The sequence below is a fragment of the Podarcis erhardii genome (genome assembly GCF_964252035.2).
Source record: "Podarcis erhardii genome assembly, chromosome: 3".
Lineage (NCBI taxonomy): Eukaryota > Metazoa > Chordata > Lepidosauria > Squamata > Lacertidae > Podarcis > Podarcis erhardii.
In genome coordinates, this window is record NC_138507.1 from 38630772 (window position 1) to 38651332 (window position 20561).

Sequence of the window (20561 nt, forward strand, 5' to 3'; positions counted from 1 at the left end):
CACTTGGTCTTACGTCCACTAAAACCAGGAGTTTTGGTGTGGCGGCAATGGTTCTCTGGATTGTACTTCCAATGTTTATCAGGCAGATACCTATAGTGCAGGCACGTCCAACAGGTAGATCACTGAACGTCTGTGGTAGATCACTGGTAGATCACATTTTTGCCCTGCACCCCCCCAAAAATGGGCTTTCCTCCTCCCTAAAGAAAGCTCAACAACTGACCTGAACCCCAAAAAAGGTAAGGGGGTAGATCACTGCCAGTTTTTAACTGAGTAGATCACAGTCTCTTGGGAGTTGGCCACGCCTGCTATAGTACTAAGGCACAAGTGTAAAACTCACATCTTCAACAAATAATTACAGGAAGGGTGATCAAACTGTTGATGTATTAATCTGATTTGGTTTTGGTGTATTTGAGTTACTAAGTCTAATTTATGCTTTGGCAAGAAGGTGGTCACTTTGCAGGAGGGGCAACTCACAATTATCAAGTGTTTTCTGCCTTTCAAGCAAGTAGAAGCATAATGATATCCCACTTTGTGATGTCCTTGTAATCCTTTCAGGTGAGTACCCATAGTGTCTTTCAATTTCATTCATAATTCTTTGCATGAATTCAAATACCATAGCTCTTTATTTCAAAGTTACCGGAAAAATATAGGAAACATATTGTTTTGCTCACTTTCAATTACTTTTGCAAGTGCATTACATTTTGCCTTTTCAACTGTCTGAAGCAAGTTTAACTCAGGTATAAAAAAGTGTTTTAACTCGGCCGCTCTGAGACAACCCACGAAATAATCCAGTAGTCTGTTGAAACATTCGTGAAGATTTGCTGCAAGCCATTCATCATCACGGGGCCACTTGGTACATGCATGAAGAAAGGCAGTTTTGGCAAAGTAAGAATGGAATTTTTCAAACTGATTTCTGTTTTCATGTTTTGTTTTAAGCTGCTCCAGTAAATACTTCAGAAGCTTAAGACAATCTTTCCTGTTGGGAAATAATAAAAAACACTGTGAAATATGTTATTCTGAAACACACATCCTACTAGGAACAATTGATTTAACAGGGATATTTGCTGGGATCGGGGGGAACTTCCGGAGGCAGCATGGCTCCTGAGAAAAGAGCTCCTGAAGCCAGCCAGAGTGAAAGGCTCTGTCTGGCCGATTCCCGGGCTCCCAGATCTGCTGCTGCCAGCACTGCCAACGGAGAGGAATCGGGGGTGCCCGGGGCGTCTTTCAAGGGAGCCAAAACACCCCCCCACGACCTTGATTGAGCCGGAAAGGCACCCGACCCCCCCCCCCAACAGCCGAGAGGAGCTCCAAATCCAGGAAGACAGTGGAGCTAACGCAGAGAGGGAGAAAAAGAGAAGGAGGAAGGAAGAAGGGAAAAAGAAAGAAAGAAAGAAAGAAAGAAAGAAAGAAAGAAAGAAAGAAAGAAAGAGGAGCCCTAGCTTTGCCGGCAAGGAAGAGGGGAGGTAGGTGAACACGGGAAGGCAAAGGACGCTGCGAAAAAAAAACACGTGGCTGAGCCGACCGGAGCCTACCCCTCCATGCAAAGCCGCATGACAAAGGAGATCACAGAAAGGAAGAAACTACCCCCTTCTTTTCTCCTTTTTTCTATAAAAAACAACAGCCAACAAACAAAATCCTTTTTTTAACTCCTTCCTACCCCTCTCCCCCCCTTCTTAAAAAAGAAATTCTTTTTTATTCTCCCCCCCCCCATATACCTACTTTTATCATTTTTCTTTTTAAGAGAGGGGCCACTGCTGCTGCAGCCACCCTTTATTTGAATCTCTATTTTTATTTCTATCTTTTCTACACACTATTTAAAGACACACTTTTCCACACACACACCCCCTCAATTTAAACCTCATTTTATTTTCACCTCAAACCCCCCTCTTAAGAATTAAAATGGCAGTACCCAGAAAACAGCCCTGAACCATCACAGGCCATTTCCTGGGACTGCCACTTCGCCCCAGACTTTCCACTCTCTTTTACCTATCCTCTTTTACCTATACTTTACTCATTTTTATTTTCATTTTTAAATAAAAAGCTCTATCTATCTATCTAAAGACAACCCCCCCCTTTTTTTTTTTACCTTTAATTCTCATTTTTATCTTTTACCTGTACATTTTTAATTACTTTTTTACAAATAAAAAATAACAACAATAATTAGGGGGAAAATATTATTATTATTATTATTATTTTATTTTATTTTTTTTTAAAAAAAACACCACACATTTTTTCCCCTCTCTCTTTTTAAAGCCCGTTCTTGTCTATTTGTTGGCTTGTTCTTGAGGGGGGAATCTTTCACCCCCAGCTACGACCACCACTCTCTTTTAAAACAAAAATTTCCTCTATATCACTGCTATTGTTACTGATACTCTCTCCCTCAACTCCCCCCTTTTATTTTTCTCTCCCTTTTTGCTCTCCCCTCTCTCTCTTCACCCCTCCTCATTTTTTCCCCTTATCCCACCTTTCATTTTCCATCCCCAACTTTTTTTTTCTATCCCTTTTATTTTTTAAAATCAACCCCCCCTTTTTTAGCCTGTCCGTCAGTTTGTTTTTGAGAGGGGAGCCCTTTCCCCCCCACCCCCTCTTTTGAAATAAGACTTTCCCCCATACCATTGCAGCAGCTCACCCTCCCTCCCTCCTCCCCTCTCCCCCTCTCTTTTCTTCTCCTTCCCTCCCCCACCCTTCCCCCTCCTCCCCTCATTCTCTCTCCCTCCTCCCTCTCCATCCCCCCCCTTCCCCTAAAGGAAACACATACACACATTCATATCACCCTATCATAATTTGCCCCCTCATACTATAGCTAAAACTACTGCTGCAATCTAATACCTCTGATATTACTGTACTATCTCTCCTCTCAACTCTTTTTGTCTCTCTCTCTCTCTTCTCTCTTACTCCAATCTCCCCTCTCCCCCCCGCCTCCCCCTTCTTCTCTCTTTCTTCTTCTTCTTCTTCCCTTTTCTCCCTCCACCCTTTACATATAGCCTATTTGTCTGTCTCTGTTTCTAAGCGCACTCCCAACCCCAATTTCCACCTTAACTGGACCCCAGTACCCCTTTGGGTATATACAACCCCCTCCTAAAGACATATTTCCCCTGGCCCCACCCCTCTAATCTCTTGCATCTCTACCTGCTAACCCCCCTCCCTTTATATGAACTGTCTGTCCGTTAGTCTACCCACCTCTGCTTACCTGCCCTCCCCCCCAGCCTCAGCGGCACCGCTGAGGCAACTACAGAAAACCCAAGAGAAGTTCTTAAAACACAGGCTAGAAGTGACACAAATGACCGCCTAATCCAAACGCTCTGTAAAAGCCACCAGCCAACAAAGCCTGATCAGCTCAACAACCCAACAATACCCAGGAATCACCACAAGCACAACTCCTAACCACCACACGCCCTACCCCAAGTGGACGCCAAGCCAACCTCAAACCAAAACTATCAGGGAGACTGAGATTACACCAACCAGGGAGATGGCAAACAATGCTAAGATGGTAACTCCCCTTCAAGATGATGACCACCCAATAACGAAACGAGATCTGAGGGAAATGGAAGCAAGATTAGAAGAAACACTGAAGGCCACAATGGCTCCCATGCAGGTACTAATCAACAATCTAACCTCCAAAGTGGAAGCTCTAGAGAACAAAAACCAAATGCAAGAAAAAATATTAGAGCAATACCGGGAGGAGAACGCACGTGTGAACAAGAAACTGGACGAACTGGTAAACCAAATGGAAACAGAACACAGAGAGATGAAAATTAAGCAAGCCGACCTTGAAGATCGCAATAGACGCTGTAACATCCGCTTCCGCAACTTTCCTGAAAAAGCAGAGGAGAAAAGCCCAACAGACCTAATTATACGCTGGCTGAAAAACACAATCCCAGGCCTGAAACTTGAGGCAGATGACTTGGAGAGGGCTCACAGAGCCCTAAAACCTATGCCAAAACCCAGCGCCCCCCCAAGAGACATCATTGTATGCTTCACGCGCTACAAAAAGAAGGAAGAGGTATGGAACAACCTCAGAAACTCAACCAACCTTCGATATGGAGAAACCCCCATTCTGGCCCTACAGGACCTATCTCAGGATACTCTAAACCGGAGGAAAAGCCTGCGCCCATGCACCCAGCGTCTCCAACAAGCAGGGATCAAATACCGATGGGGCTTCCCCTTCCGTCTCATTGTAACAACCAATACAACACAACACATGGTTACCAGCATACCTGAGGCCCTGCAACTACTAAAGAACCTTGAACTCGACCTCCCACCGGAATGGCAACCGACAAATCCACCAAGTGACAGCCCCAACCACGAGGAAACAACAGCAAGCAACTGGACGACGGTACAGAGCAAAAAGAAACAACAGAAGCGGCAGAACAACGCAAACCAATACAGACAAGCACAACGCTCAGAACCGTCCCGCCGGCCATACGACACAAGAAACCAGACCAAGACTAACCAAACCAATTCATCGCAGATGGACAACCCTACAACAACAACAACAACAACTGCAGCTCAATGAAGCAACCAGGAAAAAACCCCACAAACCGAAGGACTGGTGATTTCTCCCCCCCCCTTTTCCCCCTCTCCCCCCCCCAAAACATAGATTTAGTTAACACCATCAACATTCCCCCCAGCCCCGCACCCCCACAGAAACCCCCACCCCAACACCAGTCCAGACGACCTCAACCACATTCCCCATCACCCACACCTTCAACATCCTCATACTCCATACTAAGGAAAAACAACTCCAACCTTAATAACACAACCCACAATCAGGCTAAAATCTGATACCCAACCAGCAATATGGTGGCACCAGAGCGTACCAGCACCCACATCCCCACCCCAACACACCAACAATGTTGCTTATAACATTGGCAACATTGCTTACGAACCTTATACCTGACAGCGACGTTACAAAGTCACTTCACACTGTCTCGCTGATCACCCCCTATCGCAGACAACAGGGGAGATGGCCTGTCCTTGAACATGGCCTTCCACACCAGCTGAGACCTAGGACCAACCGGCTAAATGCCAGATGGCCCAAAATACCCCAAACAAACACCTATATGACTATATATAGGAAACTCCCTACAACTTACCCCCTACTCTTTAACCCAAATCTCACTCTACTCCCACTAGCCCCCCACCCACCACACCCTAGGTCAGCGCAACCCCACTGGTTCTTTAAACAACACGAAGAGAGAGACACAAGACAACCCGAACGGGTTGGCAGGGAATCGCCCCACATAAAAGATAAGCAAGATGGCTAACCTAAAAGCAATTACATTAAATGTGAGGGGGCTGGGAAACCCCATCAAAAGAAAACGCATCACCTCATACATAAACACCATGAAACCACACATCACCTTCCTACAAGAAATACACAACCCACCCAAAGGCAGCAAACTCCTGAGCGACCCCCGCTTCAGTCAACAGTGGGTCGCACAAGGCTCAGGGAAAGCTCGTGGTGTAGCCATAATACTCAGTAGAGACCTGAACTTCACTGCCACAACAGTCCTCAAGGACAAAAAAGGCAGATTCATTTTCGCTAAAGGGACACTAGATGGCAAAATCAAACTGACAATCGGCTCCATATATGCCCCAAACACCAAACAATTAGAATTCTTCCAGAAGACACTAAACAAATTCCTCTCCTTCTCTGAAGGGGAAGCAATCCTAGGAGGGGACCTCAATCTAAATATGAAAGGTTTATCCCTGAAAGATATCCACCCCACAACCCCATGGGCAACCTTCCTCCGAAGGAAACCCCCAACAACTAGGAACTCTTACAAGTTACTAAAAATGCTAAAAAACAGGGGTCTCTACGACATTTGGGGTGAGCAAAACCCGGGAGACATCAGCCATACATTCCAATCAGGACGCCATGATACAGTGTCCAGACTGGACAGCATTTTACTCACACAGGGTCTGATCCCCTCAGTGGAATCAACAAACATAGGTAACATTAAAATCACAGATCACGCCCCAGTAGAAGTCATCGTTAAAATAGGAGAAGGAACACAAACCACCGCATCATGGTCCTTCAGTCCCATCCTAACTACAAACAAACAAATTAGAGAGAGTCTCACAAAAACCCTCCAAAACTACTTCAAGGAAAATGATGTAAACAATATAACAACCCCCCTCCTATGGGACGCAATGAAAGCGGTCACCAGAGGAGCTTGCATAAAAGAGAAAACATTCCTTAAAAAACAAACCTCCTCAAAAATTAGCAAAATAGAACAAGACATCACAGCCCTCTCATCACGCTACAAACAAACAGGATCTAAAAAACTCCTCAAATTTATAGAACAAAAAAGGAGAGAACTAGACTCCCTAGAAATTAACAAAACAATGATCAACATTCTATACTCTAAACAACGTTTCTACGAATATGGAGGGAAAAACTCCAGATTACTAGCAAATAGATGTAGGAAAAAAGCACTCAAAACAAGAATACACTGCATCACCAAAAAAGACGGCAACATAACATTCTCCCCCGAAGAAATAACCTCAGAATTTGCAGAATTCTACGCCAACCTATACACCTCCCATAACCCACCAGAGAAGGAAATCAGAACATTTCTAGCAGGACTGACCATGCCTACCCTAACTGATGAGGAACAGGAATTCATGGACAGCCCTATCACCCCAGAGGAAATAGATGCGGTCCTCAAAAACCTGAAACCACACAAAGCCCCAGGCCCAGATGGCTTCACAGCAGAATTCTATAGGAAATTCAAAGAACCCTTGATGCCCTACATGACCCGCCTATTCAACGACATCATAAAAGGGGCCCCCATCCCCGAAACCTGGACCCACTCCAAAATAGTCTCCATCCCAAAACCACTAAAAGACAGCCTCAAAGTAGAATCATACCGCCCAATCTCATTAATAAACCAAGACTACAAGATATTCACATCAATCTTGGCCAACCGCCTAAAAATCTTCCTACACAAGTTAATAGCCCCAGACCAGACTGGCTTTGTCCCTGGCCGCAATATAACAGACCCCATCAGGAAACTACTGAACCTGATCGAACACAGCAAGGCAACGAAACTCCCATTGACAATCATGTCCCTAGACATCCTCAAAGCCTTTGATTGCTTGGAGTGGAAATACATATTAGCAGTACTAACTAACATGAAATTTGGCCCCAACTTCCTACAAATCCTCAAACAAATATACTCCCAAGCCTCAGCAAAATGCAGAACTAACAATATGGATTCTAATACTATAGCTATCCAAAGAGGCACAAAACAAGGATGCCCACTGTCTCCCTTCTTATTTATCCTGGCTCTGGAACCCTTAGCAATCCGCATCCGAGCAGCCACAGACATCAAGGGAGTGGAAATAAAAGGCAGAACCTATAAATTAGGGCTCTTTGCAGATGACCTAATGGTCACAACACCAGACCCCATAAGCACAGCAACCTCCCTAATCAGAGAACTCAACACATTTGCAATGGTGTCGGGCCTACAGGTAAATTTTACAAAGTCAGAAGCTATGTGCTTCAACACCCCTCCTCACACCCAAAAAGAACTCACGAAGGTCACCAAAATAAAACTTTGCCACACCAAGTTCAGATACCTAGGGGTACAAATAACCAGAAACCTCAATAAACTGTACCTCCACAACTACAAGCCCCTGTGGCGACAAATTAACAAAGACCTAAAGAGATGGAATAACACGAATTTCACTCTCTCAGACAAAATAGCCATGATCAAAATGATCACACTCCCAAAACTAACTTACCTATTCCAAACCCTCCCAATCTGGATCCCCTCAACACAACTTCGCAGTTGGCAGAGAAAACTACACTCCTTCATCTTCTCACATAAAAAACCAAGAATAAGCCCCAAATACCTGCACCTCCCCACCTCAGAAGGAGGATGGGGAATCCCCAACATAGAAGCATATTACAATGCCAACCAAATACGCCATATAATCCCATATATACTAGAAGATGAGACAAAACAATGGGTACACCTAGAGAGGGACACAATTGAAAACACCTGCACCACAACATACCCACTCCTCCCAAACAAACTAAAGAAAATTCCCACAACACTTAACAGGTACACACAGACCATGCTCAAAGCATGGAAAACACAAATAGGCAAACTCTCCCCAACCCCATCCCCACTAATCCCCCTGGCGTACCACCCATTATTCCACCATGCAGCACAAAACCTCCAGATAAAAACCTGGCGAACCAAAGGCTTATATCGCCTAATAGACTTTTATAAAAATAACAAACCCTTGTCAACACAAGAAATACAAGACAAACTAGAAGACACCCAAATGACCTGGTTAACACAACACCAACTACATGCCTTCTTAAACAACCCAACAGTAAAATCAGCAGCAACTAGGCCCCTGACAGCCTTCGAAAACCTCCTCCTAACAACAAAGGGAAACGGTAAAGGGACGGTATCCGCAATATACAAAATACTACTCCAAAATCCCGCAAATCCCCTAGACACAATCAAAAAACAATGGGAGAATGACATAGGCTATGAGATTAACCCCACTCAATGGACCAGAATGTGGTCTAAACCCCCCTTTAAATCCATATCAACAAAAAGAAAAGAACTCACACTGAAACTCACCTACAGGTGGTACCTAACACCAAGGAAACTAGCGCTAATACACCCAGGAACCTCACCAAAATGCTGGAGAGGGTGCACCTCCTCAGGCACATACCTCCACATGTGGTGGGAGTGTCCCAAAATTCAACTATTCTGGACAACAGCCATACGAGAAATATGTAAAATAACTAAGCAAGTAATAGACATCACCCCAGAATTGGCCCTACTAAACATCTTCCAAGACAACAATGCCCATTTACACCACAAAGAACTCATAACCCACCTGCTCTCAGCAGCCAGAAGCATCATAACCAGACACTGGAGAGACCTGTCAGGAGTAAGCATGGACCAATGGTACCAAATAGTATGGGAAACAGCCCTACTAGAAAAATTAACTAATAAACTGAAACTGACACGGGGACAAACAGAAGAAGACGCCTTCACCCCGGTATGGCTCCCCTTTATCACATACACAGCCCAACAGGACAATGACAATAATCCACCAACAGCATACAAATCAATATGGCTAACCTGATCCAAAACACCCACCCACCTCACTCACACACGAAAACAAAGATCACCACAGCCAATCACAAGCAAACAATCACACCCTAAGCCAACCCCAAACTCTCTCACCACCAAAGGAACACAAGTGAACAACACAAGCAACGCTGACACCAAACTCTACATACATTAAACATAATAGAAACACCGCCACCCGACCCCACCCCCATCCATCCCCCCCTCTCCCCACCCCCCCTTTCTTTTTTATTTCTGTTTTCTTCTCCCCCTAATGCCTCAACAAATGAAACGGATTTGTAAAAACGTTACATGGAAGAAGAAGAAGAAAAAAAAAATACGAGGCACTACCCTTCTGTAAAACAAGAAAATCCTTAATAAAAAAATAAATAAAAAAAAAAAAACAGGGATATTTGCTATACACAGACCTGCTTGGGACAGGTTGTGCTATTGGATGGAGTGTGTTGGACTTTTAGATAGCATAGCTTAACCTTTGCCACAAGTAACTTGGATGTGTTTACTTCAGTTCCATAAATTGCCTTCCTCACATCATCAAGTTTTAAATATATACATTTCATTTCTCACCACTGCCATCCCCTCTAGTTCAGTGCTGGCTCTGAGCTAGAGGGGATGGCAGCGGTGAGAGATGAAAAAGAAGAAAAGGAGATAATTATTTTGGCTATGTAAGGCAGTGTTTCCCAACCTTTTTTGGGCAAAGGCACACTTGTTTCATGAAAAAAATCTCGAGGCACACCACCATTAGAAAATGTTTAAAAAATTAACTCTGTGCCTATATTGACTATATATAAAGTAACTCTCTTTAATAGGAATCAAATAAACACAAAGAAAGTATTTTATAATTACTTTATTATGAAATAGTAAGTACCGTATTTTTCGTCCCATAGGACGCTCCGTCCCATAGGACGCACCTACTCTTTTGAGGGGGGAAATAAAGGAAAAAAATTTTTCCTTTATTTCCCCCCCAAAAAACCAGGTCGGGGAACAGTGGGATGGCGGTGCTGCGCCTCCCCGCTGTCCCCCGAGCTTGTGGGGCTGGCCCATGTCTGCCTGGCGCGAGGGGCGCTCTGCTTCAGGGCGCCCCGCACGTCCGGCGGCAGGCTACAGTCCGCAGCATGGGGAACCCTCTGTTTCAGGGCGCCCCATGCGCCCCCCGGGTGCGCAAGGCTTGCCAACACGAGCGCGGAGCACGGGGCGTCCTCCGAAGGGCGCCCCGTGCTCCGCGCTGCCAGCTGCCGCCCGCAAGCCTTGCGCTCCCGGGGGGAGATCCCCCGGGTGCGCAAGGCTTGCGGACACCTGCGTGGAGCACGGGGCGTCCTCTGGAGGGCGCCCCGTGCTCCGCGCTGCAGGCTGCTGCCCGCAAGCCTTGCGCTCCCGGGGGGAGATCCCCCGGGTGCGCAAGGCTGGCCGACACCAGCGTGGAGCACGGGGCGTCCTCCGAAGGGCGCCCCGTGCTCCGCGCTGCCAGCTGACGCCCGCAAGCCTTGCGCTCCCGGGGGGAGATCCCCCGGGTGCGCAAGGCTTGCGGACACCTGCGTGGAGCACGGGGCGTCCTCTGGAGGGCGCCCCGTGCTCCGCGCTGCAGGCTGCTGCCCGCAAGCCTTGCGTTCCCGGGGGGAGATCCCCCGGGTGCACAAGGCTGGCCGACACCAGCGCGGAGCACGGGGCGTCCTCCGAAGGGCGCCCCGTGCTCCGCGCTGCCAGCTGACGCCCGCAAGCCTTGCGCTCCCGGGGGGAGATCCCCCGGGTGCGCAAGGCTTGCGGACACCTGCGTGGAGCACGGGGCGTCCTCCGAAGGGCGCCCCATGCTCCGCGCTGCCAGCTGACGCCCGCAAGCCTTGCGCTCTCGGGGGGAGGTCCCCCGGGTGCGCAGGGCTGGCCTACAACAGCGCGGAGCACGGGGCGATGGGATGTGGGAGGGAGCTCGCTCCCCGCCCCTCGTGTGCTCGCCGCCGCCGCCCCGCCTCTCGCCGCCCGACTCGCCCGCCTCCCTCCCACGGCACACCAGGCAACGTCTCGCGGCACACTAGTGTGCCGCGGAACACCGGTTGGGAAACACTGATGTAAGGATCAGCATTCAGAAAATAATTTCCTATTACTATATAGCACTGGACCCTTGAAAGGTAGCATAGGACCCAATAGTAGACTGCAACATGAGCACTACCATCATGGAAATACATGACAGAAGATGAAGGAATGGGTTAAAAGTGGGTCCTGATTGCGAAGAAATCGAAGAATTTTTAAAATATACCGTAACAATCTTCCAGCAATTCCAATGCACCAATTACAGCCATGGAAATTCAACAAGCAATCAAGAATGTGAAACCAGGGACAGATGGACTGTCAGCCTACTATTGTAAGAAGCTGAAAGAAGCCCTATCACGACCTTTACAAGAGGTAATGAACTATATACTAGCCAAAGGAGTAACACCAGAGAAATGGACGGAAGCATTCATTACATTAATTTCCAAACAGGGGACAGACCTAACACTTATTTCAAGCTACAGACCAATCTCATTACTCAACAATGACTATAAATTTTTTGCATACATCCTAGCAAAGAGATGAAAAAAGACACTGGGAGAAATAATCCACGAAGACCAGGCGGGCTTTCTCCCTGGACAACAAATGAACAGTAATATAAAAAATGTTATTAATATACTGGGGTACCTAAAAATCAGAAATGACAAACCAGCAGCTCTCATGCTAGTAGACACAAAGAAGGCGTTTGATAATACAGTGGTGCCTCGCAAGACGAAAAGAATCCGCGATTCTCTTCGTCTAGCAGTTTTTTCGTATTACGAAGCAAGCCCATTGACGGCTTAGCGGATTAGCGCTATTAGTGGCTTTTAGCGGCTTATCAGCTTAGTGGATAATCGGCTTAGCGGCTTAGAAAAAGGGGGGGAAAGGGGGAAAAAGTCGGAAAAACTCGCAAGACATTTCGTCTTGCGAAGCAAGCCCATAGGGAAATTCGTTTTGCGAAGCACCTCCAAAACGGAAAACCCTTTCGTCTAGCGAGTTTTTCATCTTGCGAGGCATTCGTCTTGCGGGGCACCACTGTATCCCGTGGAGCTTTATGAAAACACAAATTAACCTAATGGGATTTCTCTACTTTCTGCAGAGGAATAGAGGCAATCTATATGGAGAAAAGAGCAAAACTCATTATAAATAACAACATCACAGACAGCTGTAACCTAAGGAAGGGGACAAGGCAAGGATGCCCCCCTGCTCCCACTGCTATTTTAGTACTGGATATCCTGAACAAGAAGTTAAGAGGAGATGAGAAGATAAGAGGCACCACTTTAGCTAATGTGGCCGCCGCTGCACAATTTCTGTTCTCATCCTGAAGCAAAGTTCTTAAGCCGAGGTACTATTTCTGGGTTAGCGGAGTCTGTAACCTGAAGCGTATGTAACCTGAAATACCACTGTAATCCAGAGATCCATTTTAAATAAAAGGACACATTCTACTCAGGTGCTTACCTGCTTACCTGTGTCTTGTGAGCGGCAGGGGCTAACGGCAGTGCAGAGGGAAGATGAGCGGCACACAAAAGGGCTCTGGAGAGGGGCTGCTTTAAATGACGGCCACTCGAGTGCTCACGCAGCTGCTGCAGGCACCAACAAAGCCCCGCCCCCTTCCTCTCAGCTCTAAGCAAGGCAGGGAGAAGCCAGGAGGAGGGAGGGAGGGAGGGGGGAGGCACCACCACCGTGGTATGGGGGAATGGTGCAGGCTGAACAATCAGCGACGATTCCCGGGCTGTCTGCGGGCCAGATCCAGCCCAATTGCCTTCTGGGACCGTAGTTTGCCAACTCATGCATTAGACAGTTGTCACAGGGAGTTTTACCATATTCAATCATTCTTGATTTGAGCCTATGGAGATTCAGAATTTTGGTACTACATCCATTTTATACATCTAAACTATAGTTTGGCACTACATTTAGTTGATAATTGTAGCCAGTAAATCCTTACAATTTCCCAGTTTCTTAAGCATTTTCTGGACTTATATAGTGGCTAAAACTGACAAAACAAATAGGAAAACGGTAGTTAAAGATACTAACCTGCAGCATTTTTGTCCATTTTTTTCACAACAGGTCTTTGAGTTGCCATGATTAGTCATTATAGCCTTCTCAATATGTGAAAAAGAGAGTCGCCAAGTGTTTTCTAAGGTTTTTTTTTTTAAAAAAAAAGAAACAATGTAAAATATTGGAAATCTCTCTTTAAAGAACATGTTGATTGAGCTATTTTTTAACTGTTTATTATTGACAGATTATGTGACCCTTTAAGCTACTATGTGAACACTGAAACTCATAAGCAAAAACTTTCAGCTGTGGAAATGCACTACTTTTGCCCTTGTGCTGGCTCTGGCCTAAATCCTGCCACTGTGCATAGATATGCTGAGCAAAATCCAAGTCAAGTGGTATCTTAGCCTTGGAAAAAAGAATACAACCCAATTCTTCATTTTTCTGCTTGTATAGGAAGTTTAGTTACCATGAAGCAGAGAGCTTATCCCACTGTTGTTCAATTGTGCCTTTAGGATTGGTCTGCTGACTGTTGCCCAGCTTTAATATTCTTTTAAAGAAGGAGTCTCTTTTCTTAAGAAATAACAGAACAGGGACCCTGATACTTCAAAACATTTCTTGTTATTTACAGCACATAGAAAGAATAACCAATTACTGTAGTCTCTTGAAAATAGTCTACCACCACACAAGAGCTAGAATACCTGATACAGTGACATGACTTTGTGCATTATGTATTTAGCCAAAGATAAGCTTTAGTACCTATTAAGCACTTTCCATCTTTGGCAATCTTGGGCACGAGGTAGAGTGGTTCATTTAAAAAGGCATTCTTTACTTTTCTTCCTAGCCATCCTGTAATATCCAGGCCATTCCTTGTACTTTCACACCAGGTCCGGTGCCGAAATTCCAAAGCAAGAATGATATCTACTGATATAACGGAGGGAGGCTTTCCAATGAGAAGGGTTACTGCTGGGCATCCAGGCTTCTTTCTCTCTACATGCACTTCCACATCCAGATCTGTTGATAGCAACAGCAACAATCTAATCCAAACCAATTTTACTGTGTTTCATTAAGATTTCCCCACCTCACAATGATTTGAACAGGAAGTTAAGAATATGTACTTAAAACAATATAGCCAAGTAAGCAGCATCAACTTCAGTTATGGCACTTAATGCCAGCAGCTAACACAGACCTTGGAAAAAACAATGTGGTAGTGGCACTACAGTTCTGCTATTCTTACTCTGCAACAAAAAACTAAATTCCAATTTAAACACTATGTGGTGAACAAGAATATAACACAGTTATTAAGGAAGCTGTAGGCTGGATTCAACAAACAGGCTAGTGGAAGCCTGCACAAAGATTTCTGCCAGTGCAACAGGTCTTGTCTGCTTTCTGCTCCCCAAGTACCCCCCTCCAAATAGGCTCAGAGGTGGGTGGAAGAACTTCCAGAACAGGGAGGAGAGGGGAGATAGCTCCATTGGGCGAGCTGATAGGCTTCTGCTCCTAGAACATTTGGAAAAGGGTGATGTTGAATTCTTTGCAGTATATTTTGGGTTACCTCTTAAAATATACAATATTTAATGTTTCCTAATAAAAATAATATCCAATTTGTATAGTAAATGTTTACAATACAAAGTCAATTTTATATTGACATTCTTCTAACCAAATATTTCAGTTCAACTTTTTGTTATGGCAAAAATGGCAGGTGTTCAGCATTTAAAATTAACATGACTAGTTACTTTCGGCTTATCAAAATAATGTTTCTAATGTTTCTTTTAACTAGATGTTTAACTAACTTTCTGCTTATCAAAAGAATCTTATCTTCCATTTCAAGCAACTGAGTTTTCAAATTCCATTGCAGAAATCCTACATTACTATTTCTAATTGGACCTATAAATTTCAGTGGGACTAGAGAGCATTCATCTGTTTGCACACAGTATTTGAGCAGGGTTGCTTATCTCTGAAGAGGAAGGAAAAAAATTAATGTAATGAATACTTACCCTTATTTTTTTTTACTACTTCTACAATAATGTTCCTCAGTGCTGACAGCATATCAGAAGATGAAAGGTGCATTTTGTCATCTAAAAATTTAGCTAGATGTGCCTTTTCTCCAGGGTTCCTTTTCAATTTTACATAGCAGAAAGCACCAGAAGCAGCAACATTGCAGGATTCTAGTTCAACTCTCATATCTGGTACTTTGAGCATAATATCAAATTCATTTGGGTTAGAAATCTGCAAGACAGACAAAAACATTTCTCACAATTTACTATGTCCCAGAATGTGTTAATAACTTGTGTTCTCATGACTCCAGACTAAAGGTCATCCTTACAGCCCTCTGGAGACAACCACTGAAAAGTGCTTCTGTGCAGTCATGTCATTTGAAAGACCCTTGCTAGGTGCATAATAGTGATCAAAACCCACACACATTTGCTTACACCCACACAGGCTGGCAGCCTCAATGGCACCCCTCTGGAGGCTTCATCTGGGGCAAAAATGCTTCCCTCCACCCCATAGCTACAATGAGAGGTCTTTCTTTTGCCCCATGCTTTCCCTGGGAAAACCCACTGTTTACTGCTGAATGGGAACAAACGTCAATCTTCAGAAAACTGACATTTGTTCTGATTCAGTGGTAAACGGGTTTTCCCGAGAAAAGCGATGGGATAAAGTGCTTTCAAACTCCTCAGCTACATGGAGGACCGCCACATAGACGTACTTTCCAGAAGCCTCAACAGGAGGGCAATAATGCTGACATCATCCCCAAATCTCAGCATCCACGACTAGTGTTTTTAAGGTTTGGGATCTGGCAGCTTTTGGACCGGTGCAAGGAAAGATGCCCCGAGCAGTCTCCAGCACTGCATCGTCCATTACCTTCAGGTGCTCGTAGTAACTGCCGGTGCCCAGCACTTCGACGCAGGAGAAGCACGCTTCACTCTTTATTGCTTTTACCAGGATGTCCCTGACCTTGTTAACCAGCTGCGCGGCCTTGGAGCGCTCCTCTTTAGCTAGCCTGAGCTTCTCCAGCACCTGCCTCAAGCTGCGGTTGCCCCTCGGGCCAGGCTCCTTGAGAAGCAGCTTCCCTCGGGCGCCGGCCTCCTTCCCCGCCTTCTCCTGCTCTCTCTTTCGGGAATCTCTCCTCCCTGCGGAGGCGCTTTCTTTGCCTGGCTGGCCGACTTCTTCCTCCTCTTTGGGGAGAGGCTTCGCCTTCTGGGAAGCGCCCCGCTGGTTGGGGGCAACTACTGCGCTTCCTCGCGGGGCGGGCTCTAGTTTTACCAGAGGACACACAGCCTGCTCGGCTTCCCGCGCCTTTTGCGCGCCTTTTTCCTTCCGGGAAGCTTTCTTCCCACTCGGGGCAGCAGCGCCGTTTGATGCTTCGGCTTCGGGCCGTTCCTCTGCCAGCGCCTGCGTCGGGCTTGGGATGCCGCTCGCGCCCGGCTCCTCGGGAGCAAAGGTGCTCTTCACTTTCCTCCGGGCCCCCCCTACGGCTTTCCCCTGATCCGGCGGCTCCTTCTGGGAGCCTTTCTTCCCACTTTGGGCAGCAGCGCCGTTCGCTGCCTGCAGGGGTTCCTCGGCGTGAGCGCGCTCCCCGGCACCGAGCGCGAGCTTTCCCAGCGCCTGCCGCAAGCCAGGCTCCTCCGGAGGAAGTTTGCGCTTAGCTTGGTCCGGCTCCTTCTTCTTCTGGGACGTTTTCCTCCCACTTGGGGCAGCAGCGCCTTTCCCCGCCTGCTGCGATGCCCGGTCTCCCTCGACTCGCCCCTTGGATCCCGCGGTGCCTCCGTCCCCTTTCGCTGCCGGGGCCGCCTCGCCCTTCCTCGCGCCTCTCCCGGCTCCACCGCGCCCCATGGCGCCAGAAAAAGATGTCCTCGCTTCGGAGCTCGGCGTCTCCTGTGTCGGCGCCCCGCGCCCGCCCCGCCACATATGAACCCGCTAGCCACGTGAACGGCCGCATCCTGAAGGAGAAACGAAACTTATCTGCTCCGGGCTGCGGGGAGCGTGTCTGAACCCGCTTGCTCCCTCCCTCCCCGTCTTCCTTATTTTGGGTTGCCCAGTCTAGTCAAGGGATGGAGCAAGTCCCCTTTGAGGAAGTACGAGGGCAGTTTAGAGAAAAGGCGAGCGAGACGCGGCATGAGAGAAGTTTATACAGTAGAAATATGCGAGGCATGGAGACAGTGGCTAAAGCAGTGTTTCCCAACCTTTTTTGGGCAAAGGCACACTTGTTTCATGAAAAAAATCTCGAGGCACACCACAATTAGAAAATGTTTAAAAAATTAACTCTGTGCCTATATTGACTATATATACAGTGGTGCCCCGCAAGACGAATGCCTCGCAAGACTGAAAACCCGCAAGACGAAAGGGTTTTCCGTTTTTTGAGGCACTTCGCAAGATGAATTTCCCTATGGGCTTGCTTCGCAAGAAGAAAGCCTATAGGGAAATCTCCGGGGACCTCTTTTAAATGCTGGCGGTGGGGAGCAAAGCCTTCCCCCCCCTCCGGCCTTCAGAAGAGGTCCAGGAAGGCCGGCGGGGGCCGAAAGGCTTTGCTCCCCACCGCCAGCATTTTAAAAGCAGTCTGGGATAGCAGGGAAGCGCTTCCCGCTATCCTGGACGGCTTTTGAAGGCAGGCGGGGGGAGCAAAGACTTTTGTTCCCCCGCCCGCCTTCAGAAGAGGTCCAGGACCTCTTCTGAAGGCCGGCGGGGGGCAAAAGTCTTTGCTCCCCCCTGCCTGCCTTCCCGGGAGAGCGGAGAAACGCAGCACGTTTCTCCTCTGTCCCGGACAGCTTTTGAAGGGGGGGAGCAAAGACTTTCCGCTCTCCCGGGAAGGCAGGCACGGGGGAGCAAAGACCTTTGCCCCCCGCCCGCCTTCAGAAGAGGCCCTGGACCTGTTCTGAAGGCGGGCGGGGGGCGAAAGTCTTTGCTCCCCTCTGCCTGCCTTCAAAAGCTGTCCGGGACAGCGGAGAAACAGGCTGCGTTTCTCCGCTCTCCCGGGAAGGCAGGCGGGGGGAGCAAAGACTTTCACCCCCCGCCAGCCTTCAGAAGAGGTCCTGGACCTCTTCTGAAGGCGGGCGGGGGGCAAAAGTCTTTGTCCCCCCTGCCTGCCTTCCCGGGGGCTTTTAAATCGCCCCGGGACAGCGGAGAAGTCCGCTGTCCCGGGGCGATTTTTAAATGCTGGCGGTGCACTTCTTGCAGCCGGGTCCCAGGCCCAAGCTGGGCGGGCGAAACTCCGACGGATGCCGGCCTGAGGCGCGCCTAACCCTGCCCCGCCGCAGGGTCGAGGCCTAGCCCTCCTCCAACTGCCCTGCTCCCCATGCCCGTTTCCTCCGAGGTAAGTGGCTCCAGTGGAGCTGCCTCCCGCCGCGCGCGGACTGGGCGCCCCGGGAAGGCGCAGCGGCGCCCCGACCGCCCCTCTCCGCCTGCGCTCGCTCCTCAGCCGGGCCAGCGGAGCACCGCCTGCCCAGCGCCCGCCACCCAATCGCGCGTCCTGGCGGCGGGAGGAGGGGGCGGGGGCGGCGCCCGGAGCCTGTGAGCCGAGGCGATGTGGGCCGGGCCTAAGCGCTGCCTCTGCCGTCGTTGCTGCGGCTGCTGCCGCCGCCGCCGCCGCCATAATGCTTGTTTGCTTTCAATGAGTGTGCCCTCCCACGGCACACCAGGCAACGTCTCGCGGCACACTAGTGTGCCGCGGAACACCGGTTGGGAGACACTGGGCTAAAGGAAAGTCCCCGCCGCAGCCTCCCTCATAGCATTAGAGCTGGCAGGCATTCAATGAAGTTGAAGGTGGGGATATTCAAAGCAGGCAAAACAAAGTACATCTCCACGCAAGGCACAGCTAAACTATGGAATCCCTTCCCCCAGGAAGCAGTGAAGGCCACCAACCTAAGTATGTAGCTTTAAAAGAGGAATAGGCAAAGGGCCCATCCACATTTTCATTTGCAGTAAATAGCAGGTTTTCTTGGTGAAAGCTGTGGGACAAAAAATAAGCCCCTTGATCCTGTGGCCAGAAATCATGGCACAAAGGAAAGTGTGGATGGGCACAGCCATGATTTTTGTTAGGGGAGGCAGGCTTTTGTTGGAGGGGGCAGAACCTCAGGTTTGTATTGATCTAGGGGGGATAGCTGCCCCCCCCCGGGGCTATGCCCATGGATGGGCAGAAATTCATGGAATAGCAGGCTACTGATGGCTATTAGCCATTATCAGACTTGATGCTTCTGAATACCAGAGGCTGGGAACAAAAGGATGGGAGAGAGCACAGGAACTATATATATCCCAAGATAGTATTAGCTTAGGTCTACCCATATCTCCCTGTTTGGGGAACTGTTCCCCTCAGGATCCAAAATAATCTCTGATCAAAACTGTTTTGCACAATTACAGATAGTGAACTTTGACCTGCAGCCCACAACAAGCTTTGAGATGAGATAATTGAACTGATCTGGCCTAACGCTTGTTGCAGAATATTTAACCAAGATGCTAATAGCCAAAATATGTAGGAAGTAGTGGCAGCTGCTCCCCATTGGAACTGGTGGGGCAGAAAGCCAAGTGTCTTGTGTCCAAAGCAAGCTAAGGCCAGATCCTCTTTTTCTCTATGCATTTTGGCCAGTCTTACTTTTCTAGAAAAAGGTGCTGGAATCCAACATGAACACCTCCCTTGTTCTCTTAGATTGGCAATGGTATCCACCACAGGCATGCCGGAACTGAGTTCCAACAAGTTCTGGCTGGGGGGGGGACCCTGAATTTTTGGCTGCTATTGACATAGGTACATACGCTTAATGGTGTCTTGCATTCAGAGAGCTGGGCCAAATGCAATTCAGGCCCCTCTCATAGAGGGCACTTTCCCAGAGGTGTGGGTATTATCATTTGTGGTGACCCAAACTGTACTGTGGGTTGCATACACCCAGTTCCTTTTTCTGTAATTGTCCTCTGGAGTTAATGTACATTCATGAATGGCCTACACAAACAAAAGGTTTTGATTGTTTAAACTGCTGCTCTTGAAGGGAAGAATCTCCACCCAGATCATGGAGACATATAAGATGAGGCCATTTCGGGTTTAGGGGCATATGGAGTTCTTTTTAAGATTTATGACTTAGGTGTGTTTCTAGCTTTTGTGCAAATAAGGATCTGGGAACTAGTAATCAACTTTAGCTTGCTCTGCTAGCAACATTGAGGTAATCTAGACTCGCAGCAATAGTATTACCACTCTTATTTGTCTAGTCATGGCATGCAGCTGGCACTTTTCTCATAAATGAATCTGCTTGCTGGGAAACGCTCTGATTATTGAATGTTGAACCAGGTGCGTAAAAGCATTTCTGTACTTTTTAATTTGCTTTGAACAGGAACAAAGAACAACTTCAACAAGAAGCTTCCCATTTTTATTTTGCTGCATAGAGAAAAATCTGCACATGGGGAATTCCTGCCTATCACACAGGTACTGGATAG

The 20561-nt window shown here is 47.6% G+C and overlaps 1 protein-coding gene across 1 annotated transcript; it reads right to left on the reverse strand.

Annotated features, from left to right (window-relative positions):
• Positions 1-604: 604 nt before the first annotated feature.
• CGAS (cyclic GMP-AMP synthase) lies at positions 605-17157 on the reverse strand. The gene is made up of 5 exons (XM_081857058.1): positions 16008-17157; positions 15140-15371; positions 13902-14156; positions 13182-13284; positions 605-976 (listed from the first exon to the last, which is right to left on the reverse strand). The coding sequence occupies exons 1-5, from the start codon at positions 17052-17054 to the stop codon at positions 634-636; spliced, it is 1980 nt and encodes a 659-aa protein (XP_081713184.1). The 5' UTR covers positions 17055-17157; the 3' UTR covers positions 605-633.
• Between the last annotated feature and the right edge of the window lie 3404 nt (positions 17158-20561).